Source organism: Echiichthys vipera, assembly GCF_963691815.1.
Source record: "Echiichthys vipera genome assembly, chromosome: 4".
In the NCBI taxonomy this organism is placed as follows: domain Eukaryota; kingdom Metazoa; phylum Chordata; class Actinopteri; order Perciformes; family Trachinidae; genus Echiichthys; species Echiichthys vipera.
In genome coordinates, this window is record NC_139829.1 from 19641717 (window position 1) to 19668462 (window position 26746).

General features: G+C 41.6%; 1 protein-coding gene across 4 annotated transcripts in view; it reads left to right on the forward strand.

The window, feature by feature from the left end:
* The window catches only part of LOC310946232 (membrane-associated phosphatidylinositol transfer protein 2-like), a 49518-nt gene that overhangs the window by 9369 nt on the left and 13403 nt on the right, over positions 1-26746 (forward strand). For 3 of the 4 annotated variants that reach the window (XM_083912649.1, XM_083912646.1, XM_083912648.1), the window contains exons 2-12: positions 11452-11688; positions 16101-16315; positions 17081-17202; positions 17723-17956; positions 18096-18431; positions 19815-19910; positions 23430-23534; positions 23620-23684; positions 25174-25418; positions 25629-25818; positions 26383-26502. In XM_083912649.1, the coding sequence (XP_083768775.1) occupies positions 11611-11688; positions 16101-16315; positions 17081-17202; positions 17723-17956; positions 18096-18431; positions 19815-19910; positions 23430-23534; positions 23620-23684; positions 25174-25418; positions 25629-25818; positions 26383-26502 (1806 nt within the window). In that variant the 5' untranslated portion in view covers positions 11452-11610. Of the gene's footprint in view, positions 1-11013; positions 11136-11451; positions 11689-16100; positions 16316-17080; positions 17203-17722; positions 17957-18095; positions 18432-19814; positions 19911-23429; positions 23535-23619; positions 23685-25173; positions 25419-25628; positions 25819-26382; positions 26503-26746 lie in introns of those variants that run through there. The other variant, XM_083912647.1, reaches the window with a different exon arrangement.

Consider the following 26746-nt stretch of genomic DNA (forward strand, 5'->3'; position numbering starts at 1 on the left):
AGCTATCAAGCTTAGCAGGAGTATTTTGTAATTGTTTGTGTTATTGTCCACTCCCGCACGCTAAATATCAATAGTTCTTCCAGAGATGTGGACTAGAGACCTGGTGACCTGATCATGTTATGTTTTCAGTTTGAATATTAAAATATATATATGTTCAGCATTGTCAATGCTGACATTACAAGTGTGTGTGTAATGTTACCTGGTGTCTGGACCGATGTTGGATAACATTAGCCTGATAACAACTGATATCACTACTTTCCCAAGCTTTGGCACCCTACTCAGACCGCACTCATCTCCGAACTCTGCGTTAATTTTGATCTTAACCACCAAACTGCGTCCTGCATGGCTGTGGTCCATTGTAGTGATCTGTCCACAGACAGAAATACTCTGCTAGATTGTTGAAAAGGAAGTTATTAAGTTATAGTGATTAACAAGGGGAATTTTAAGCTCTACGAAGACAACTTGCATCATAATTGCGTGATGCAGGCAGTACCAAACTTGTCTTGACATTATTTTAAATACAAGTACAGTATTATAGGGTTCCTACGCAATTTAATTTTAGTAATTTCCAGGTCTGGATAAGTATGGAAAAAGGGAAAAGAGTATGGAAAAAAATGTGTTGTTTCCAGACTATTATATCACTTTCTGAAATAAAATATATTAAATTAAGATAATATGAAACTAATCAAGCTGGCTGTAGAATGGTAACGGGTTACCATGGTTACCGTTCGTCGCGTGACTGTGATTCTCGTTTATGCGTTGTCAAGCCAACCAGATATTGTCGGCAGCTAGAGTGTCATTGGTCGATACAAGTTTTCCGAGGGCTGGCGGGAGCCGCCGTCTTTTCAGACTTTGACTCCGCCTCATTTCCTCTTACCAAAAAAAGGGCATTGTTGTGACTTTTAGGGGGAGGGAGAGACGTCCATCTGGCTGACCAATACCTCCGAGGAGAAGTGATGGCCAGCGGTGAGCTGTCACTCAAGAGGCTGCACCCCTAGTTATACATAAACCTTTAAACCTCCAATAGATTCAAAACTAGCCTGGTACAAAGAAATTCACCCCCTTCAGTGTTGTCATGGAGGTATGACCTAAACATACAGATGAGAATATTTTTTGTACCAGGCCTTATATAGCTTTAATTATGCTGTGAAAAACAGCCTATTTAACATGGGGGTCAATGAGAAATTGCTCTGTTGTGCAAACTACTCCTAGTGGATACTCTGAGAACTGCAGGCTTTGGCACTTCCGTATTGGATCAACCAGGAAGTGGCTGTGGTGGGGGCTTGGAAGGAACCCTGGTATCAACAGTAAACACAAAATTTGTTTAAACCAGCAAGTAGCAAGCCTGGCCTGTATTTAGGCCTGCACCTTAGTTAGGAGCTTTCACCTACATACAGTATATAAAAGTAGCATATATTGAGGTTGATGACATATTAGAGGATTTTTTCTATACCCAGAAGACAGAAACCAGAGTGCAGGGGAAATGAGCCGAGGTGTAGAAGAACAGACGGACAAAAAGTGAAAGTGGAGACAGGAGAAACAGGAGAAAGTATCAGCTCCGGCAGAGTCTGGTGTCTACTTTCCTCGTCACTCTGACTTCATCTTGGCAACCAATAAGGAAGGAGCACTGTGTCTCCATGGTAACCTCCCTGTTCAAGCAATGATGGAGAGGATAAAGGGACAGGAAAGGGAATACATTTTGGCCTCAGGCGAAACATTTTACTTCAGGTTTTGAAGAGTATAACTCATTTCATTTCTCGCCTTTGACGGTTATTAAAAATAGTTACATTGCCAATTATCAGAGTGACTTTTTTTCTTGTGGGAAACTAAAAATAGACTCAATAGACAGGGCAAAATGGTTTCATATGCGTCGACTGTATTTTCCCAATGGTCATAAAACTGCCACTATTTTCTAGGGATGCACAGATCTGACTTCTGATTTCTGGGCTTTGGGTGTTTGATTATTAATAATGTTTGATTAATAAGCTGTATGCCTTAATGTGTGGAAGTGACTGGGATCAATCTTTTATGTGTAAGGAAACATCAGGCTTTCCTAACTTTGTAAAACAACATGTAACACATAAATACATAGATATACATTTACTGAATTGTTCTTAAAATTGTAAATCGTGCACTAGCAACTTGGTAAAAATCTTAAATATTAACATGAATTACAATTAAAATGTAAACAAATACAGCACTGAATTGATCAAAACTTAAAGAGGAATTCAAAAATTATAAAATGTATTGAATTTAATTGGACCGGCTTGTTACCTGTAATTGATTGGTGCTTCCCTACTATTTTGTAAAATGTAAAGTAACTCATGCTTAACTGCAGACATTTGACACTTAAGAAGTTTGCCTTATCTCTTTGTGTAATCTGTGCTGTCAGAGTTTAAAAATAACTTTAATACATAAACCTTAAGTTTCCAGAAGTTAGAAAAGCTTAATGCTGATAACATAAGTTGGTTTAATTACACTTAATATGACATTTTACCAGTTATTACAAACTGGTTGATTGACAGTCAGATCATGCTGCTTAAATATCTGAAACTTGCAGAGCTGGCTGCATTCAGCCATAAACACTCAAAAAACAGACACATCACTGTAGTTTATCATATAGTCAAAGCCACTTTGCACTATTGTGAGAGATCGCTAGAGGAAATGATAGTGGAAATCCATGAGTTGTTCTTCCAAGTCTTTGTGCTGTCAGTGGTGAGCAAGTGCTCAGCGACAGGATCCACATTAGAGAGAAGGCCTTGATCTGAACGAGCATCTCTTTGCTACCAAACACTCACAGAGATGGAGAGAGAGATCATCTGAATCTACCAAAAGCATTTCTTGCCCTGTGGTCTGTAGGCTACACAACTTAGTTAATGGGATAGGTTAAATTCTAGGATGGCTTTTCTTTTCCGTATCTGAGTTACATAAGACTGCTCTCTGCGCAGTTGATTTAGGCTGTCTGAGGGCTCGGAGAGAATGACAGCGAGGAGGGGATCCTCATTTAACCTTGGCACATAACTGATTAATCCAAATGTAATTTGCATATAAGGTCATCTAATTTTGGATTCCAGAGTGAGGCGTGGCGTTGATTAGAGATAGAGTTGGTATGTTACAGGCCCGTTTTGGAAAACGGTGGGCAGATGAGCAACACTGAGGCATAAGAAACAATGGCTCAGCTTATTTAAGCAGCTTAAAGTTCTCAGCAGTCACTGGGCACCAGATTTATTTATGTAGAATTTTAATTACATGCTGTGGGGGTATCTAATCTAAACTTTGCTTATTTTCCACTTGCTCCCAGCTACCGATGTAGTGAGGTTCACTTATCTGCCTTGGAGTGGGTTCATGTTTGACATGCGATTATGTACAGCTATATTCACGAAACTCAATATACAACCATATATTTTATGTTATTTGGAAAGAACAAAAATAGCTGCTCCTCGCAACAGCTATATTCCATGCACTCCTTTGTTTTATGAATATTTATTGCTTTATATGACATTTTCAAGTATAACATAATTAGTTGTGACATGCTTTGGATGAATCTTTTGCCATATATGTTAAGAATGGCTTGCCTAAACCGCACGCTGACTACAAGTCACAGTTAGTGGCTGATTAACTATTTTATGCCTGTTTTTTTAAGCTCTTGGACCGCAGTTAATCTTCCTTGCAAAGTTTTGTTTTTCTCACAACACCATATTCTCCGCTGTGTCAGTGCTCACTGGTGGTTGTTCTTTCTCTCTCTGTGCAAACGAGGATCATTTTTAGAAACAGTTTTTATTTGCAGGGCTACTGTAGGAGGAAGAGGAAGAGGAGAAGGAGGAGGAACACAGTGGAGGAGATGCTCACAGGGTATCGAGTATTTTTAGCTTTCCCCTTGCACTGCGATGATGAGTAGAGAATAAGGGCAGGCTGTGCATCCCACCTCCTTAGCGTGCGGAGTAGCATGGGCCTGAGAGACAGGAGGAGTGATGGCCTTGTTGGGAGCCATGGGAGCTAACTGGTTTTTACAGTATGTGGCACAAGATGACGCACAACTATTTGTTGTGACTTTGTTTGTTATCCCCTTAATTCTCCTCCAGTTACAGCACATGATGGGTTAAATGCGGGTGTTAGTTTCAATGTATGCAAGTGCTGAGTAATGACAATAAAGGAACTTTCTATCTTTTAGTTTTGTGTGGTACCCTCATCTCTAATAATACAATATCTAGTCTTAGTATATCACATCCGTCTGTTTTGTTAGCTCAGCCGTAGTTCAAATTGAATTCATTATGCAGATTAAATGACAGATCACTCAAAAATTTTCCCCCACTTTGGCTCTTCTGATCTTTGAGTAGTGCTTTGTGTGGAATACCATACAAACCATCCTGACCACTTGGAGAGAAAATAAATGTTTGCTCAGTCAAACAAGGAACAGAACATGCTCTTTGTTAGATAGCCTTCACCCAAACTACACCTACTGAATAGAAATATTATATTCGCTGTCCCATGGAGTATTTAAAAGGGTTAGAGGTCAGAAGTATCTTGTATCACGGGTAAAATGTATGATTTATACCCTGTACGTTCAGAAATTAGGTATCGATAAAAGCTGAAGCTTCCCGAGTCACGATTTAACACCCTGATGTAGAAAGATTTATAGATGAGGATAAAAGTGGTCCGTATGGACAGAGGAATGCATATCCCATTCTTCATTATGCCCTAAGTGGGCAGGTTTTGTAGGGTGTAAATCAATTTTGTATTCAGTGATTTGTGCATCAGTTTATATTTATCTCAGTTACACCCCTGATTAATGATGCTTCATCTTTTGCCCTTAATAGATACTTTATTTGACAGAGAGGTGTCACCTTTGTACAGTATGTTTTATGGACACTTTGGTCATTGCAGGTGGGTGTAAACTCCCTTGCTGTGACCACGGAGCGCACAAAGCCCAGCATGAACAGCGTTGTCTTAAGCTTTTTGACATTTTAACTGGATTGGTGGATAAGCCCATCAACTCAATCAAGGGTTGCCGTCACAGGCGGCTGTTTTGGCAGCGGTTGTCATAGCTGAAGTTGTCTCTGCAGTGTCAAGGCAATGCTGTGTGACACTGATATATGGTATTTTAGGCAGTCCCGGGACAAACATTTTCCACTTGTATTTTAAAGGGGTCTTGCTAGCTCGGGTCAGTCATGAGGTAACCCCTGCTCCACCTCCTCCAGACCCTCTGGGATTTACCACCTCCTCTGTTGCTCCGCCTCTAAGTGGTGCTCTCTAAAACAGGGCTAAATTTAAAGGAGCGCCAACATTGTGGCCTTTGGGAAAAAGCCTCCAGTGAGTCAACACCTCCCTCCCAGTATTCTGCTTTGTGTCGACAGCAAGGCCCAGCTGTTGCTCTATGTCCTGAGGCCAATCTGTCTAGTGCACTTATAGCTTTCAATCCTCAGCTATATGTTGCACCTTCAGACAGAGTTAGTAATGCCACTTCCCGTTATTGTGATGGAGGGAAAATGGTGCCTCGAGTGAAAGGTTTATTTAATGTATAGGCAGAAGTGGGAGCCTCTGCCCTGTGAGGAGTTAATCCAGTCTTTGCTTTGTGGAGTAAGCAGCTTTCATCTGTTTAGGTCAAACACTTATCCCTGTTTAGAGGTGAGCACATCTGCACATCTTTGAGTGCTTGTTTGTTTACGCCAGCTCTAGGAGTCACACAGATGTAGCTGTGTTTACAGGCGCCATCCTTATGGCTCTTGTGGTATTAATTATTTGAAAAGTTCCACTAGGTGATAGATTATCAGACATGTGCCTCTTAAATTAGCTTTTACTGCTACTGTTTTTGTATTCAAGATTTAAAATCCCAGAGGGGCAATTTGCTTTACAGGGAGTAGTCCAAAACAAATACATGTATGCAATACATCGTACACAAGACAGCACAGTGAAGCACTGGACTAAATACATTTCCCAGTATGGGATAATAAAGTTGATCTGAGGTTGGACGATCCATATCTCATGAATCATAAAAAAAGACGCAGTGACATGAGAGCCAGGGTTATAGATTGTCCTGTCTTCCATCTGCTATGTTTTTTTTAAACATTCTGTATCCATTAGTGCCACCATTGGAGAGAAAAAAATCTCTGCACTGATGGAAGCATCTGGAATTCAACAAAAGTTTTGGGACTTCCTTAAAAAGAAGAACTATTGATTTGCCCTTTTACATACAGCATCTGTATTCACATAACATTTAAGCTTCTTGTTTAAGACTGTGTCCAATTACTTATACGCTGCAATGCTGCCATTAGCTCGCCCACAATCACGGTGCAAGGCAGGGGCCTACAAACAAACATTTCTTTGGTCTTTGCCACATTTATTTGGAGGACTTGTCACACCAGTTAACAAACTTACCAAGGACCGGGCCATGTTCTTGCTCCACACCCTGCAGAAGACTCACGATCAGAGTCATCTCCATACTTGAGGACAAATATTGACACATGATTGCTCTGGCGCTCATTTGTATATATAACAAATAAAAGTGGTAAAAACACACAGCCCTGAGAGGATCCAGTGGAAAATGAGAGTTTACTGTTCCAAGATCCGTCTGTTATGAAGTCAGTGAGCCAACATACGCCATGTTAAATTAAAACAAATTAAGATGCAAGCCTGTTACAAGAACATGTGGCTAAATACAATTTAAAATAGAAGAAAAGTCAATTAAAATCAAACCCGCATGATTCTTAGTGACTACTACTGCCAGTAGCTTCAAGTGCAGCACCCAGACACTGTGAACAGTGCCCTGAAAAACACCCAAAAAAGATGTTCTTGTTCAATTTAATTTTTTAATAGACTGAGAAGTGAATTAGGTGGTTTTAAACAATCATACATTGTCGGATTTAGTACCTCCCATGGTTCGTCTTGCAGATGAGGTATTTGCAGCATCATACACCTTGGGGTGCGTGGTCCTGCCACAGCTGGCCACACGTTTTACGGGCTGAAAATGCGGAGGTGGGTAGAGGTACAAAACCCATTCCTACTAAAAGTGTCTTGTAGCAATTGTAGGCTTCAGTTAATTGTCAAAACGGGAGCAGGAACATTGAAGGCTGCTTTGTGATGAGCGCTGTGCAGTGGCGTGTGCTGCTATTGCGTCACTGCCTAGAGGGGGGCAGAGACTGTATTTTTAGCAGGGAATGAGCATATTCTCTGAACAAACAACGTCAAGCACTCTGCTTGCGTATGCTAGGATTATTGTGACCGGGCTATTTTTAAGCTGTGTGTGTGTGTGAGAGTGCTTTTTTTCTGGGTCAAGTATGGTGCCAGTACTCTCTCGAGGCTGCTGGTGGATCATGCATTACAGGTCCTGCGCTGTGCACAGCATCTGCATCAGTCACAAAGGAAAGAGTCAGAGAGACAGGTTTTAACCATCAGAGAACCACAGCATTTTTGGGATAGGTCTGTGTCTGCAGTCGTGCTGTAAATAAGATATACTGATTATATTCGTGGAGCAGTCAGACACTCTTGAGTTCAGTTAATTCAGAAAGCTTCATTAATCTGTAGTGTATCATTAAGGCAGAAGATATTGCACACTTAATCTAAGCCAGCCCAATGATGCATAAATATGTGTGTGCTTTCGTATTGTCTATTAAGTTTAAGTATTCACATAGCTAATTGACACTACTAGTAAACAAAGATAAAATATGTAACAAACACATTTTTGCGGGAGAAAATTTGGGTGTGTCTTTATTTGGCTGTTGCTCCAAAGATCCCGAATAGCAGAGACACAATTACTAAAAGCAACATTAAAACAAAACATGAAAAACGATGTACTGGAACAGCAGATTGTGGGGAGGAGGGGACAGCTGTAGCTAACATGAACATAGAGTCTCTGACATGTATTTATGTATGTATGCATACATATACAGTATATGTTATGTACATATACATATTTTATTGTTTTATATTGTAAAGCACTTTGAACTGCATCTTTTGTATGAAAACCGTTCTATAAATAAAGATATTTATATATATATACACATTTATATACAGGTATATATTATATGTACATATACAGTATGTGTGAGTGTGTGCATTTATAAACTTTTTTTATGGAGCGCTTTTCATCCAAAAGTTGCAGCTCAAAGGGCTTTGCAATAAAAACACATTTAACCCATTAAAACATATAGCAAATAGACAATAAAAAATGTTTGCATACATTTATTCACATTTGTAGTATATGTGTGTATGCTTTCAACATGTTTTTTTGGTCTTGAAACAAAATTTGTTTTAAAAAGGAAAGTTAAAACTCTTTTGTTTGAAAACCAAGTAAATCTAAATTTTTAATAAATATAAATACAAAATGTTCCGTAAACTAATGCAAATTAAATTGCTGCTATTTTGAATCATGGAGGAAATCACTTCTGTGAAATTTGAATGGCCCTTATTTTTACACATTTTTAATATTTTATTGACTTGAAAATGATTAATAAAAGAAAAAAAGAATAACATTAATGCATAGTAGTAGCTCTAATAGTAAAACTGTCATAATCCTGCTTACTACAAATCCAAGTTCCTCATCATCACCCAGGCTGGGCAGAGCACTTGTGACTGTACGGTGTCCCTCTTGTTATGCTGCCTGTTGCTTTTCCTATCCCTCACTCTCTCTGTTTGTCTCTCTACATACCTGGTGTCACTTCCTTTTATGTGGGTTTTCCAGTTGGTGGCAGCTGGTTGGACTTTGATTCACACAGTGGTCACTCTCCGGCAGATAATCAGACAGTAAAAGAAACTGTCTTACCATGTCAGACTGAATGACCTCCAAATCAGTACATCTGTCATATCCAGAACCGTTGGCCAAGAGGAAATCCTCACATACACTCAGAAGTTTGTTGCAGCATCAGTTGCAACCCACATTCAAACTGTTGCCACATTGTTGAGCCATGCTTCAAGTAAATTGCGGCGCTGTTTATCATCAACACTGTTAACCAGGATGAGCACTGTGACCTTCCCCTCTAAAGCCTGGCACTAAAACCTAGAGGCCTCTCAGGCTCCTGAGCTGCAGGCTTTTCTCTGGGCCTGGCCAGGCTAGCCTAGTTTAATCCCAGTCCTTCCCAAGAGTGCAGTTATTTCAGCAAAACAACGCTTTTTGCTCTGAATTTGTTCTTTGATGGAGGGCAGTGATATTACATGAAAAATGCATAGAAGACAATATTTCACTCTTTGTCCCAGTCTGTTAGAAAGCACCTGCCCCAGGTTGAGAAGTTAGGCTGCGTCAGCAAGATTATTAGGGGAATGCATCTTCAGTGGGAAGTTGTGAGGGCAAGCACTCAGTAGGTGGTGGACCAGAGTCCTTGCCGACACCAGGAGCCTTACTAAAGCGGGCCTTTGTTCTCTGGGTAAGTGACGCAGTGGGAATATTAGTGTGATTACTGTGATTAGACAGAATGGCCGTGCGCCAGAGCGAGGTCCAGTTGCTGCCACAGGTCAGAAAAGAGTGAAAATTGGGCTTATGCAATTGTCTATAGTCACATTTGGACAGCCAAATGCCGGCAGTGCCAGGACAGTGGTCTGTCACACATACCAGAGTCTCATCAGCACAGTGCTGTCCAATGTGTTTTCACCAGACGAATACAGAATGAACTATGCCAGAATTGTTAACCTTTGTTGTTGAATTATTAAGTCTGACTTTCTATGAATTTTGTTTTTTAAAAAAGTCATATTTGCTGAAGCTGTCACTCTATCCTGAGCACAATGAGACGGACGATCTGTGAAAAAGTCATGTATCTCTACCTCCATCTTCTGTTCCTGTCAGCTCCCAGAGCTCTCTGTGTGCAGACAGTTCCCACCGCGCCCAAAGAAAAACAGCCACTCAGAGCCATTGAGTCTCTGACGCAGTGTCAATGACTGCTCTGAACTTCGACTTAACTTTGAAACTAGGCAGATCTGATCAAATATGAATCAAGATTCTGTTACTGTATTGCCTATTTCTCACAGTATTTTCAGACACATATTTTAGTGTACCATCAAGCTGTAAAATTAGAAAGTTTGTGACCGGGTTGAAACCAAGCCCCGCTCACCAGCCGACCGGCCAGACACTCTTTCTAATTTACAGCTAAATGTTACGCATGTTTCACATATGTTTCTGAAAACACTTCATGCGTGAAATACGCAATACAGTAGCAGAGTTATGAGCAGTCATTGATGCTGGTTCAGAGACCTCTCTGCTCTGAGTGGTTATCTGTTTGTGCAGTGGATCTAGCAGATGCCATTAGGAGCAGACAGAGAGAGATAGAAATACATTACTATATCACAGATCATCTGTTTTATTGTGCTGTCAGGATACAGTGACAAATATGAAAAAAAAGAAAGAAGTTACTAGCTTTAACAGGTGTGGAGCTATTTTCCAAAATGCTACATTATGCACTTTGAGAAGAAAAACATTATGGGATTCAACCCATAGTGAAGGCAAGGACTGAAGTTTTACCGTCTCTCTTTACAAATATTCAATAATGTGCTTCATCATTCATATTGACAGAAGATATTTTTCATATCTCCATTTCCTTAATTACTCCTCTTCAGTTAATGTGTCACCTTAGCCGATCGGCATGGTCTTGTTTTGCACTTGCTTGGCTTTAGAGCTGTTAGCGGTCAACAGCAGACTTCTGCAACTCACGCCACCCACACGTTGGTTATGTATAGCCCACACCTACCCCTATCTGATCTGCCCAGTGGTTTGAAAACAGTGCTTTGTGTGATTCTAAGGCTGCTATTCGTGAAACCTCGATCATGCACGGGGGGGCTCTTACAATGTTATGTAATGCTCCCCACTCGACTTTAATCCCTCTTACGCTGAGTGAGCCCCTCATGTGACGTTGCCGAAGGGTTGGGAGAGACAGGGTGGCTGTTGGGACCGTTGGCAAGGTGCTCTTGCTAGACTCCGACCACCCCCCCCCCCCACACACACACACACACACACACACACACACACAGAGCTGTGGCCTGTGTATAAGTAGAGAAGTTTATCCTGGAAAATGCCTTACTTGGAACTGAGACGCTGGATGGAGAAACATCGCTGATGCAAGTCCTTGCGCCAGGGCTTGGACCAGACATACAGTAACTACATTGAGCATATGTCCTGAATGACACCCCGGCTCTCCTCTCCCCTTCATCTGCGTGTGAGCTTTGAGAATGAATCTTCATCCTGTTATGTGTAGAGGAATCTTGCAAATTCTGAAAGCCGCTATCGTGCTGTTTTTGCTTTGCTCGTGATGATTTTTTTTGTTTTTTTGTTGCTGATTGAAGCTGGTTTCTGCTTTTGAGCTATGGATGATGCTGAAGACATCACTTTTCTTTTCTTTGTTTTTGGAGATCCAGAAATCAGATTTGGGTTAACAGCATGTTTTGACTTTAACAAACACACCTGTAGGTGTTTATTTTCAAATGTAGTCACAGCTTACGTTCCTCATGCTTTTTTTTTTGTTTCTTCCACAGGAACCATCGATGTGGACCTCAGCTGGGGATTTGACGAGTCACATATAGGAGCCCTCCCGAGTCTCTCCTGTCCCCTCTCCCCCTCCCTTCCCTCCTTCCCTCCCTCCCCCCTTCCCTTGTCAATCTTCTCCCCGATCCTCTCCTTCACCAAGATTCACCATGCTTATTAAGGAGTACCGCATCCCCATGCCCATGAGTGTGGAGGAGTACCGCATCGCCCAGCTCTATATGATCCAGGTGAGGTCACGACGCCATTATTCCCCACAAAATGACTTACCCGCACACCTGGAAAACAGCCAAGTGGTGCAAAAACCAGGAGACAAAGCGGAGAGGAGAAAAAATTAGCACAGAGTATTAGCACAGAGTATGATCACAGCGTGCCCAATTATGAAATGATTGGTCACACGGTCTGACGTCAGTGGAGTAATGGAACAAAGAGAGCTTGTGTGTTGATAGATTATCCAATTTAAAGTCTCTGAAGCTGGCTGTTTCCAGCCGTCATAGACTGCATGTTTCTTTAGAGGAGGGTGGGGGCACCCTACTTTTACTGCCGCGATGGAGATGGACACACTGCTTTGTCTGTGTCAGAAAGTTTCATTTATCTAACCAGGCCCTTAGCTGGTGACTTGGGGTCTGTGTAAGAGCTTTAGGGTTTACAGCTCCAAGCAGGAACTGCTGATATATACAGCTCTAGTTATCCCGTGTGGTGAAATATTTTCTCTTCATATGGCGTGTGTACATGAAGGAGGATTTATTTAATCCAGTGGTACTGCCAGGTGCACTGTAAGCAGCAATACACAGGAGAGGCACTGAGAGCAGTCGCAATGACTCGGACTTAAGTAAAATCTCTGTATTATTTATTGTTTAAACAAGTTTTTGATACATTTGGACATTTATTTGCATTCTGTTTTTAAATGTTTGTTTTTTTAAGCGTTTGAGGCACATGCTGATCCTGGCACTAAACATTCAGCAGTTGCGCTGGGATTTGAGCTGCATGGTTATGTAATGAGTATCACAAGGTTTTTTTTTACGTTTGTTGAAGAGCAGGTTGATGTTAGGGGCCTGTTTGATCAGGTTGAGGCATTTTGCTTGCCTCAGTGTGTCTGGCTTCTTCAGTGATCTTATTTTGTGGTGGTTATGTCAAAGAGAGAGTGTTTTCATCATCAAATAAGATTTGTTAGTACTGTGTGAAATATTCATAGCGCAGAGTAAAGTGAAATTGGCAGCGAAATAAATCCGGTAAATTTATAGTGGGTTTACATGAATTTCCCTTTACAGCCAAAACAAAACAAAATGTGGACCCTAAAGTGTCTTTATCTAATTAAGTGTTACCTAGATGGTCTTCACATTTATTGTGATCATACATGGGAGCTGCACTGCTTTACCGCAGCCCTCAAGGACCAGCTCACTTGGAGAAGTTAAAGATTTAGGCTTTGGTGCGTAAAGAAACTCGAAAATGCCTTCAAGCTGTTGACCTTTCCATAGAGAGGCCTTTCCTTACAACTGTTAATCTTAATTAGTGTTTATGTTGACAAAGTTGTCTAAGATAAATATCCACTCACCTGTATAACAATACTCAAACATGAGCCACAGCTTTGTCCACGTGCATTACCTCAGAGGACCTCTCCTCTTTTGTCAATATACTGTGAAAACATTCGTATCATTGTATCTTTTCATGTCCTGTCACACAATTGGATGTTATATTATGTGATTATAACAAATGCCCATGACGAGTATACTTGTCAGTATATTGTCTCTAACAGAATATCAGACTTTTACAGTTGACAACCTTGTCTGCATCCCCCCCTTGTACCAAACAGACTAACATGGGAACATGACTCAGCGGGCATACCTCAAAGCAAGCAGACGTTTGAAGACGGCATTGCACCACACGCACTTTGGCTGTTTTTGAACAGGCTGTTGTGGAACGTTATTAATTATGTGAAACGTATAGCTACAATATTAGTTTTAAGCTGCTTTACTTACAGATCTTATGCATACCCTCTATTAGATTTAGTCAGACTGGACATTGCGCAAAGACATTACACATGTAGATAAACACAGTCTTACTCGATGAAAGACAAAATGTGCATATATATAAGCATGTAAACAAATGATAAGCAGAGGAATTCTTACATTAGTGACCCAGTGTTACCTCTCCTCCTGACCTCGCCCTCTCTGCACAGCCATGTTGCTGTGAGGCTTCCGTCACTATGGCAACCATGACATCAGCCGGTGGTCAGGTTTTGTTCAAGAGAGGGAGTGATTGAAAAGAGGAAATGGAGGATAAAAAGAGAAGTTGCGAGGGAGGGATTGGAAGAAATGAGAGACGGGGTGAAAGGAGAGAGAGAGAGAGAGAGATGTATTCTGAGCAGAGAGAGATTCTGCTGGTGTCTGTGAATACCCTCGCTTCATTGCTATATGTTACCAGGGCAACTGCAGCCTGTCTGCCTGCGATCCATCCCCAGTGTAAGAAAAGACGAAGTTAGGGCCTTAGGGCAGCTTGGCCATATCTGCACCTCAACCCGCAATGCCCCACCCCATCTCTCCTCTCACTTCCTTTCCTTTGCCCTTACAACACCGCCATCTTATTTAGTAGCTAAATGTAAATGCAGCATCACCACATAGGGATTTGTAGTTATGTACGAAGCAAACCCAGAATGTGTGAGAAATTAAATATGAGAAGATATCACTGTGTCTCATTCACCCGGCACACATCCATCATGTTCTGACTAAGCAACTGTATCTGTGGAGTGAAGTGAAAAGAAGCATCTCAAACAGGAAACATGCCTCACTAACTTGATGGCAAGAGGACAAAACCAGGATGTGACACCCATCCTGTCAGAGCAGTCGAATCTAAACACATGCAGTATAGCTTTCATTGAGATTGCTTTTATTTGTAAAGGTTTGATGGTTGTTTAAAGAAAGGTGGGTGAGAATGAGAAAGTGCTCTGTGGCAAAGGCTTTAGGGCAGGACTTAAACTCACAACACAGCGGCACTTTGTCTTTTTGTCCTGAGCCAAAAACTATTTTACAGTAGAGCGTTGTAGATGAGTCCCCCTTGTTCCCCTGTGGAGACATTCAACACTTTTTCAGAGACAGAGATCTCTTAATTTCTGTTGTCGCACAGGTACAGTTTCTGTACCCAAATCACACTGTTTTTTATTAAGAATCTAGCATTACATTCAGTCTTAATTTAACTTAAAGCATGTTATCCACTCCCTCACTTCCCTTTTTTCCCTAAGGGATCAAGTGAGCCCTGGCCAATGTTTTGTCATCTTTCTCCTGCTGAGCTGGAGAGAATCATCCGACGCTGCAGGAGGGAGAGGAAGTGACACTGTGTTTGGCAGGCTGCTGTCACCTGTCAGCATCCTAATTAAAGAGACAACGCAAAACGCAAACTTGTTTTTTCCTTTTACATAGACCTACCTGCTGAATCAACATCCAGACATAATTTGCCAACATTTGGAGCTGTCTGAATCTGTATCTCTGTATATCTTTCCTCACAATGATGCAATGACCTTTATTGTGATCAGTCTAATTAAAAAGCCAACTGATTGCGCTCTGTGTACTGTAAGTGGAAACATGTGTTTTATTTTGAGAGAACTCCTTGGCACAACTTGCTTAAATTTTTTAATCCGTGTACACAAATCTTTTGTTCACATGCGTACTTCTACACCTGCATACCATTTTTATTTTGTTTGTTTGCATACAGTACACTGTAAACTTGACATTTCCCTTTAACTATATTTCACCGTGGGGTTTCTGTCTCGTGTACTTACTGCGTGTAAGGCCAGTTTGCCAGCGCTGAGGCATCTGCGCTGTGTCTTTGGAGCTGTGTCTGGGCTGTTGAGAGCAGAGAGGGTGGCTAATGAATGACCTGTCAGAGGTAATGAGGTCCGGAGCACTGGACGCCTCATGGCTTCCTCCTCCCCACTCCTCTGATTCACTGCCTCGCCTCCATCGCCACTCCCCACTGGATTGACTGTAGAAATCTGTCCCCCTATTATCCTAGTGCTGCACTAAATACTGTGTTTAACATACTTTGTGTGTGTTACTGTTATTTTGAGTATGTGGACAGACTGGGCAACGGCTGATAAGAGAAATAGAAAAGATGATACATCAGTAATCTCTGACATTTATGCTCCTTGCTCTTTGCTCCCCGTGTTTTTATTATCGTCAGCACTTGGACTATGCTCTGCTGTCCACGTTTCCTGTTTCACTGATTTCATAACAATCACAATTCTTCCTCTTGCCATGCTACACATTGCTGTCTTTTGAAGCTTTAAGTCACCTAGCTGTTAGTCTACTCAACTGCATCTGCAGGCTCCGCCCAGCTTGTGTGCACCTGGAATGTAAATATGGGAAAGGTGTGGCTCTGTGAGCTGGTTTTTGGGCTTCCTGATTTGCAATTCAGAGCAGGCAGAGCTTTCAAGAGACTATTAATTTGGTGTGTGTGTCTTTGTGTTTGTATTGTGTCCGGTTCTTATTTGCAAAAGGCACCATGTCCTGTTTGTTTCAGATCCAAGGAAAATGTATTTTCATATTTTTTTTAAATATAACACTCCCTTAACACAATACTACTTATATGCAAACAGACATAATCTTGCCAACTCACCTTATTCTTCCTTTCATTATCCTTCTTACAGAAAAAGAGCAGAGATGAGAGCTGTGGTGAAGGTAGCGGGGTGGAGATTCTTGAGAATAAGCCCTACACAGATGGACCGGGTGGCACAGGCCAGTACACCCACAAGGTTTACCATATTGGCATGCACATTCCCAGCTGGTTCCGCTCCATATTGCCCAAAGCAGCGCTGAGGGTTGAAGAGGAGTCCTGGAACGCCTACCCTTACACCCGCACCAGGTGAGGTTTGCAGGAAGGCCACCTCCACACCCCCAGGAGTGAGAGTGTATTAAACTCTGCCAAGGCTGCACAACACTCTGAATTTGTGACTTTAATAATAGAAATGCTTGGTGCATGAGTATCTAACTGCTGCAGCTGGTAGGTATATGCACATTTAAAGTATCTTCCCCCACCGGTTTAGGTGATAATAATTAAAACCCTGCTAACATTCAGTTTAATACATTAAAATTGTCATGAGTGCTGAGTGTGATGATGCCTAGTCTGAAGGTGTGCTCTAGCTGCTGTCCCTCAGTGAAAGCCAAGGGAGAATGAAGACCTCAGCACGTTGTTAGAATATAACTATCAGATCGGCGTGTGGCAAGCACCACTTACAGGCTGTTAGATGTTGATCGCCCCTCATTCGCTGGGTGTTGGTGTGTGTGTGCGGGGCCTAACAAACACAGAAGGGGCTGAACAGAGATGTGCCCTTGACTACATTGTCAGGATATTGATAGACTGCAAGTGCCTGTTGACACATCTATTCAACCAGTGACAGCTTTTCTGCAGAGGCCTCAGATGCAACAGATGGGCACGGCTGACACGTTTCTTATCCTCAGCCGTTAGAGGGTGTTGTCACTCTTAATTAAATTTTCTCATCTTGAGACATTGAGTTGTGAGAAGTAAGTGTCTTAATGACGGCAGATGTCAACCCGCAATGCAGTCCTGCTTTATTGGGACATTTGTTGGGTTCTGTTTCACTTGATTTTGTCGCCTCTTCTTCTTCAGGTACACCTGCCCCTTTGTTGAGAAGTTCTCCATCGATATTGAGACCTACTACAAACCCGACACAGGCAACCAAGCAGATGTCTTCAACATGTCTGCAGCAGAGAAGAGACAGAGAACTATTGGTGAGACTTGAATATTAGAATATCAATTGATGTGTTTCAGGCTACTTTAACTTTCAGAGTCCTCCATATAGCAAGTAATGACCTTTCTTGCAATAGTTATTTAAGCTGGGGGGTTAGTATTAGTAGGTTTAGTCTGATGGTGGCTTGTCTCAAACATAAGGAGCAGGTGAGGCCCACTTGTGGCAATTTAGTAGTACTGCATATGTATTTCTATTGCTTGTGAACATGCCCATTGAATGTAAAGCTGCTCAGAAAGGAATTGCTTTAAGGCATGCAGTGACCCAGTTACATCGATTGTAACAATTTTTACTGAATGACTTGTTCTCGCATCTGTATGTCAGCCTGAAATTCAGTTATTAAAATAATTTCCATCAGGTCTATACAAGCTCTGCTACCCCACCCGCTTATGGACTTAAGTATGATACTAAAGACACCAAATATGTTAAATAATTCATGCAACACATTCAATATACCTGGCTCCATTCGTCACTTCTTTCTGGATTTTAACCATCTTTGACAGACCCAATCGACATCGTAACAGATCCAATCCCACCTCATGAGTACAAAGCAGAGGAGGACACACGGCTCTACAAGTCAGCGAAGACTCAGAGGGGTCCTCTGCAGGACGACTGGATAGAAGACTACAACAATAACCCAGGGAAGACCCCCATCATGTGCGCCTACAAACTCTGCAAGGTGGAGTTTCGCTACTGGGGCATGCAGTCTAAGATTGAACGCTTCATCCATGATGTTGGTGAGTGTGCAGTCACAGATGTTTTACGTAGTCTTTTACGTAGTGTATTGACAGGAATGTTATTTAATTGACATCTAAATGTAGAAACCTTATGATTTTTAGAGGTAGGCGGAAAATCTTTTCTATTGTTTCTCCCTAGGTTTGAGAAAGGTGATGGTGCGTGCCCACCGGCAGGCCTGGTGCTGGCAGGATGAGTGGTACGGTCTGACCATGGAGGACATCCGGCAGCTGGAACTAGAAACTCAGCTGGCCCTGGCCACGAAGATGGCCCAGTTCAGTCAGGCAGAGGAGGCCACAGAGGACAACGGAGGCGCTCCCTCTCCGGACAAAGAGCAGGAGGTTAAAGAGGCGATCAGCTCCATTGAAGCTGAGGAGGAGGTTGTCAGCTCAGGAGGAGAGACTCTCCAGCCACGAGGTGTACTTACCAAGCAGTGGTCCACTTCATCCCGATCCTCTCGCTCATCCAAGAGAGGAGGTGAGGAGCATCGGCCTTCACCGATTCATCTCTCTGTATGACAGTGTGTGTGAGACTGCAGTGTCCTGAGCCAGACTCCTTCCATCACACATTATCACATCTATAATTACACCTGATCACGCCTTTAAGCCTCGGCCACCAGACTGCCATCTTAAAGGTTAAGATGTATTAAAAACAAAGTAAACCTTTCCATAAGTAAACACATTCAGTTGTAATATTTGAGACATTTCCAAACTGGCAGCTAGAATTCTACAAGGTCAAGCTTCAAGCTTGTGCAAAGCCAGAGTAGCACTTTGCTTTCTCTGTTTGTATGATTTTTGTGTGTATCATATTCCTATGTATTAAAGTGCTAATCTTCCCAAAATGAGTCCCACATGTAGGCTTGAAAGGTGGCTGTTTAAAAGTTACCGGTTTGCTTTTACGCACAGAACTGCTGGTGGTTGAATTGACATATGTTAAAATGGATTCCTATGCCTATGCCCAAAACTCTGTAGCTCCACAGGAAGTACTGTAATGGCTATGGTTTTATTCTAATCACAGCTACATTTCTTAGTGAAGAAGCAATCTAAAAATCTTTATAGCCACCCTTTTCAGGTTTGATACTCAAATGACCTGACTCCACAACGCCTCCACATTAACTATCCAACTTACCTCGCCTCACCCCTACAATACAGCAGGTCTCACCTGGGTTATTTTTAGCGGCCGCTGCTGACATCACAAACCACATGTCCGAGCACACCCGTCTCCAGTGTCACCCCTACCTCGAGGCAGCGCTCACTGTAGCTGTCACCTGGACCCTGACTCTCATCCAGCGTGCCTCATTTCACCCCTGTAACTCCCCCCTGTAGTTCTCTCTCGGCTATTTATAGCAGCACTGCTGACGTCACGGACCAGAGGAGGCTGACGCTCTTTGCAGTAACCCTCCCCTCCACCACTGTTCCTCCTGTGCAACGACAGCTACAGCTGTGCCCTCTCTCACCAGCCCGCCCCTTACAGCGATGCCCCCATCTCTTTCGCCACACTAATCATATATGAGGGATAGACCGAAGACAAGGCGTAGTTTTATTATTGCCCTCTTCCTCGACTGGCATTTGGTTGTCGGGGTGCTTGTAACTCGTCTGTGTTACACTGGGCTTCACTTTTCACACACACCCCTCTGACCACCAAGCAGTCCGTCTGTGATGAAGTAATGCACCACAGAGACTGTTGCATGTTTATATAACACTGTGTGTGTGGGCCCGGGAAGATTGTGCAATGTTTCTTTGTCGTAGAGTATGAGTGTGTGTGTGTGTGTGTTTGTTTGTTTGTTATAAAGGGAAAGAGAGAGGCTGAAACACATGTCCCAAAATAACAGTGAACTTTTTTTCATGTGCGGTCTTTCAGTGAGCCCATCACGTCACAGCATCTCAGAGTGGAGGATGCAGAGCATAGCGCGAGACTCAGACAACAGCTCGGACGAGGAGTTCTTCGACGCTCACGGTAACCGCAGTTTTGTTTTTAAATTGGAGTCAGAAGTGTAGACGAATAGCGCTGTGTTCGTTTTCCAACAACATGCTTGTTCTCGTCTCCCCTGACTCTGCATGCATCTCTTTAACCACAGATCAGTTCTTAAGCTTCCCAGATACCCAGCATGCTTTGGGGCTGCAGTTGAAATAGGTGGGTGTGGTACGACAGCAACGCTCTCTGCTGGATGAGTTTGGCCGAGGACAAGAGCCAGGTGTCTCATCCTGATGTCCAGTTGAGAAATGACAATCATCTCTACCCATCAGTCCCCCTCTCACCTTTATCTTCCATCATCGTTTATATATATACACACAAACACACACACACACACACACACACACACAAAACCCAATCCAAACACAAGATCCAAACACAACATCCAAGCAATAAATGACCTCCCTCAAAATAATTCACCAGTGTTTGTGTGGTGAAATTGTTTTGTAACATTTAATCATGATGATGAAACAAGAATATATTATTATTATTATAGCAATACAGATTTTGCTGCACTTGTTAGTTTCCACCTGTTTCAGGTAAATGTCTGCTTGTGTCATTGTGAGTAGCTGGACTGCAATCATTAGACTGAATAGTGTTGACATCCGCTAATTTATTTTGTGTTGCAGTATTCATGTTTGTATGGATTAATTATTTTGTGTTGGGTGCCTGAAGTGAAAGCACATTACATTTTATCAAATGAATGGATTTAATGAACGACTAGTCATAAATTGGTGTACACAACCCTCTGTCTCAGTGACAGTTAATATGGTGATTACTGTTGTGCTGCTCTAGTGCCCATCTCAGCTGCTCTTTCATTATGGTAAATAAATGAAGTTGGTGCATCGAAATGAAGATACAGTGAATATGAACATAAGTGTGTACTTTGGTGCCTGGATGAATCATACGATGGTGATACACAAATTAAATCTGCAAATCGGCTGACTTTGGTCAGATTGCCTTCGATATTAGATTTCTATCTTGAAAGTTTGTTTGTGGTCATGGTCCTCTATAATCTGATGTAGTATATATATTCTATTACAAACACTTAAAATGCAAGTTTATTTTTGACTGTCATGTTCCCCTTTTCTGTTTTGAGTATAAATGAATAAAGGAAAGCTTTAGGAGGATGACACATTAAGTGTGTCCCGTTCTACCAGCATCTATTGATTAGGTTTGAATTTATGAATGGTGGTGCACACTTAGCATGTCTTTTTAAATTTGTGGCTTCAAAATCTAAAAATAAAACTAAAGTATGGGCTACAATTACACATTTTGAAAATGGAGCTGGAATAAAATGTTGGTCACATTGATTTATCAACAAAGTGAAAATCCTGTTGGTGAAATGAAGATACATCTTTACCTTCACACCTTATTTTTTATCCACTAAAATGAAATAAACTAGATTATTATGATTGTATAATCATGTTTATAAATAAAAGTAATTAAGCAACTGAGAAAAGAAAAAGTCACTAGATGTTGAACTCCGTGCAGGACACATCATCTTACAGAAACTAATAAAGTCGTTCGTTGTGGATCGCAGAATCCACACCACATAACATATGATATTGTATGGATCACTTCCAGAGCGATTTGATGAACGATAAAAACACTGACAGCCTATCAAAATCCATCTGAATATGGAATATGCGTTTTAACACCTTTACTACCATGCTATTAAGCTTGCTAGAAAAATATTTACTATGTCCCAATACAAAGTATATCAAATGCAGTATCCCAAAAATAACAGGAAGTCCTACCACTTCTGGACAGATTTTGTAGCATGCAAGCAAACATGCTTTTCCGGCTATTCTGACCCAGTTCAATTTTATTTTATTTATAGTGCCAAATCATAACAAAAGTTATCTCAGGACACTTTACAGACTAGGTAAAGACCACACTCTATGAGTTATTTATGATTTACTTAGACCCAACAATTCCCCCGTAGAGTACGGTGGCAACGAACACCTTCCCTATAACAGGCAGGAACGTCAGACAGACCCAGCTCTATGGGCAGCATGTATGAAGTCAAACTTCAAGATGCATTTTTATGAAGAAGTACTATGCCCCAATTGTATGCATAATTCATGCACAGTATGTAAGGACAGCTGCAGTACATACTAAGAGTATGATTATGTGTCTGCATTTTGTTGTGATGCTCTGCATTCTGCAGAGATCAGACACCTGCCCACCTGCTCTTATCCAGTCTTACGTAGCAGCGTCTGCTGTATTATGAGTTACAGTGGATGGATAACGCATCCCATTCATATATTTATGTAAATTCAAAAGATAGATACAAGTTTAAATCTCTTCTCAGTCAGTAACTGTTTAGTAAATTTACATTTTTATTACTTTGAAAATCCATTAGAATTATAAAACCACACCACTTCTTTGTCACTTTCAGCAAAGTAACATGCCTGCATCAGCCGTAGATGAACACAAAAGTTATACTTCAACCATGGAAAGCATAATATACATTAGATGGCTGCCGCAGTGAGAGATGCTTTGCATTAAGTAGTGAGGTGAAAATCTGGAAATAAAGGATCACATACAGTTACGTTCTCCTCTGAAGGACAAAGAGCACAGGTATTCAGTCTGTTATACTAAAGTGTGTCTCAAGGTTTTCACAACACGTGGGTGATGCACCAGTGATAAGATGACTTTTGCTACCAGTAACCAGAGTTGTTTTCCATGCCACAGTCACAACAGAACATGTAGTGTCTCGCAGGAAACAGGACACTGAAGGTTGAATACAGCGTAATAATACATTTCCGTTGCAGTAGTTATAAAATTATATTTTGTGATTTGTTTGACAATATCTTATGGGCATGCTTGACAAGGATCCTTTACATTGGTAAACTCGTAAAATCGTGATAAATCCGTTATACTGTTGGTGTCGTGGCAGTTTATTAAACCCTGAATGGCACATATACTCATGGTTTGCATTGGTTCTGGAAATCCTTGAAAACCCTTGAATTTTAGTGTGATGTTTTCAAGGTTGGAAAAGTGCTTTAAACTTCTCTAAATATATGTTATATGGTATATATGATATAAACGAAGATAAAATAAGATCTACATATTTGAGAGACTAAAAACAGCTTTTTCTGACATTTTTGCATGGAAAATTACTCCTTTTTTAGACGAATAACAGATTATCAAATATGTTGTTGCAGCTCTAATGGCAAGTCTTTTTCCAAACATGAAACGTCAGTTTCCTTTCCTTTGTCCCCCATCTGTATAAAGCTGACTCAAAACATAATTTGGGTTGTTTATGGCACAATGACATCTAATTTAATGTGATGAACAAGTGCAATAATAAGTATACTGAATATGCTGTATGTGTTGTATACAAATATGTAGTTTACCAAAGGTGTAAGGTGCTGGAAAAGAATGATAATGCACCTTGAAATGCTTGAAAGGTGCTTGAATTTAACTTTGGGAAATGTTTAGGAACCCTGTATACTTTAGTTGATGATGATTTATCTTTTGTTTTCCCTGCAGAGGATTTCTCTGACAGCGAGGAGGTCCTTCCAAAGGAAATCGCCAAGTGGAACTCCAACGACCTCATGGACAAGATCGAAACTGCAGACACGGAGGAAACTTCTGGTATAGTGAAGAGCATGAGCACTTCATCATGGAAAGTCATTCTGCCTCATTACTTGATATCAAGAATGTGTGTGTGTGTTTTCAGGTGAACTGTTCAAGGAAATGACAGTGGATTATGAAAGAGCCACCAGTGAAGAAAGACTAGATGAGGTACGTGTGTCTGACAGTGAGTGTGTGTTTACAAAACACAACCCTAACCAGCAGAATCATGTCTGGAATAAATACTCCTGAAGAACCAACCACAGAAAATGCCCTTCATGACCCAGAAGCTTCTTTTTGAAGTGAGGTTATATGAGGTACTTATCCATAGCCAGTGTATTACCTACAGTAGATGTCAGTCAGCACGACCCAGTTTGGAGAAGCAGGCAGGAGCACAAGCATGGAAGCCAAGTAAGGTACATTAGACAACTATGAAAATCTCTATCAGTCTAAGTGTACGCTTCATTTAAAACATTTTCACCAGCCCTGTTTTACACGTGGTGAATTAGTTAGTAGGTGTTATTGTGTGATGGTGTTTTACAAGGTTAGCAACATTTGTGAAAGGAGTCTAGTGGCTTCGACGAGATCATCGATAACTGCTTCCGTTCCCCCTGCATGAACCTAAACAGGGCTGTTTGACGGCAAGGTAATGCTGTGAAAATATTATAAAGTACTGCACATTTAAACTGAACCATCCACAGAAGCATATCTCTTAGCTTTCATGTCCTCCTACCTGCTTCCCCAAATTGCTTCACACCGCCATCTACTGTAGGTAACACACTGACCATGGAGGAGTACCTCCTACGACCCCACTTCAAAAAATCGTAACCATCAGTTTAAACTTGATTTCATTATGGTAAACACTCATTAACATCAGGTTTTACAGTTTGGGGGATACAAGAAGGGCTGTTTGTCCCTGAGCCTCTCTGTCCTCTTGTGTTCAGATGCGTGGCTCTGTTAGAGGCCAAGCTGATAGCTCTCCCATTCCCACCATCACGGTAACAAGGCACCAGTCAGTAAGTAAACATTTTGGCCCTAGTGTACTGTGGGCTATAGTAGCTCCCCAGAGACCCCCGATCCCCCTGAACAACCCCAGTACTCACTGCCCCTGCCCTGTTTTTTTCCTGCTGTTGCAAAACCCAAATCCATGTGTACTCCTCAACCTCACCGACCTCTGTTCAACTTCTGTGTTCTTGCAGCTGTGGCGTTGAGTGTACATTTAGTGCTTCTTTGAAACGTTTTGTGTCAGACTTAAAAGACCAAACTGCACATTATGTTATTCTATTTAATGTGTCTTGTTGTCAGGAAGCATTGTCCTTGTTTGCTGTTAGTTGAACAGTTGTCCAGGTGGAGTGTAGGTTGGCTCTGTTCTGTTGTCCTTCATGGTTCTCCGCCCGTCTCTGGTTGTGAAAAGAAGTTTGTACAAACATGTTGTTGCGTGGTCCACAAGACTCACAAATCTGACATAATAATTCAAAGCACCACAGCTAAGGCATTGTTATTGATCTGTGATTTTTCCACCTCAGTAAGCACGTTGTCTTTGGTCCCGCTGATAAAAAGGATGTTTTCATAGTAAATAAATAATTTATTGAACATTTCCCCAAGAGTTTTTCCTTGCCATCGCCATTCAACACCCTTTTTTAAAACGTTCTGTTCTCAGGAGAGCTCGTCCCAGCAATGTCTGCAGCCTTCCAAGATCCACGTGCTGATCTTGGTTCTGCACGGAGGGAACATTCTGGACACAGGCGGAGGGGACCAGAACAGCAAACAGGCCGACGTCAACACAATTAGTGCGGCTTTCGACACGGTCATGCGTGTCCACTACCCCACGGCTCTGGGACGCACCGCCATCCGCTTGGTACCCTGCCCTGCCATCTGTGCCGAGGCCTTCTCTCTGGTGTCAAAGTAAGAGGACGTTTTGTTTGTGCGCTGTAAGCATTGTGGATAAGGATTGATGGTTTCTGTTTGTTTACTGTGATTGCTGTTTGCGTTTGATGGAAAAGATCCAGGTGCAGCTCATAACCTCTTCTTGTTTTTGTTTCTTCGCACTCTTATGTGGACTGCCTCGATCTTAAAAATATGGTAAACATTAAAATTTGTGCCTTTGCTCTTTAGCCTGAGCCCATACAGCTACGATGAGGGTTGTCTGTCCAGCAGCCAGGACCACATCCCCCTGGCAGCTCTCCCCCTCCTGGCCACCTCTGCTCCACAGTACCAGGAGGCCATGGCCACCGTCATCGTCAGAGCCAACCAGGTGTACGCAGACTTCATAAAGTCCCTGGACGGTGAAGCCTTCTCCGGCCAGGTCAGATACTGAAGTCATCGGTGTAATACGCAATTTTATGACAATTTAGAATAGTATAGAAAACCTATTGTCACCGTACAGAATACAACGAAACTAGGAGCGCTACTCCTGATCGGTGCAATAAAAGACATTACGAGGCTAAAACAAGTAAAATAAATGAAATGCAATTCTGCACTAGAATTTGTATTGCAAGATGAAATGTTAACATTTCCCTGGTATTAATGGGATTATTGCACTACTATGAATGATCATTGTGATTTGTGTGTTTTTGTTATTGTTCTTAAAGATAGATGTACATAATCACACTATCCCAGCTGTGCTTGGTCTTTTGTATGGATCGTTACTTTTTATATCTAAGTATTTACACCTTGTTAAGTGAATCCCCACATCATGTTATAATACCATATAACAATAAATGCATTTCCTCAAGGTAACATATTCACTTTGTGTTATTGAACTGTGGTGGAGTAGGTGTATAGATATTTTAATGGAAACCTAAACCCTAAGTATATATGTACAAATATATGTTTTATTGACTATATGTCTGACTGTTGACCTCTCTAGGTATGCCTCATTGGGGACTGTGTGGGAGGAATCTTAGGATTTGACGCGCTGTGCAGCAGCAATCAGACCGTTAATGAAAGCCAGAACAGCAGTCGCAGGGGCAGCGTCGTCAGCGTACAGGTAAGACACAAAATATTCTAGAGTAGCGAATGCAAATGTCAAAAATATGTTTAATCTCATTATGAAAGAACCCACAAATGGTTTACTACTCTTCTTTTTTTTTTTTATCTCTGACACTGACATTGTTCTGACAGCTGCATCAAACATAAATATGATTATATATATCAGAAAGTATAGTTAATATGCTCTATATATAAGACTATAATTTGTACACTACAAGCCTTTTTTTCCCATCATTTAAGAT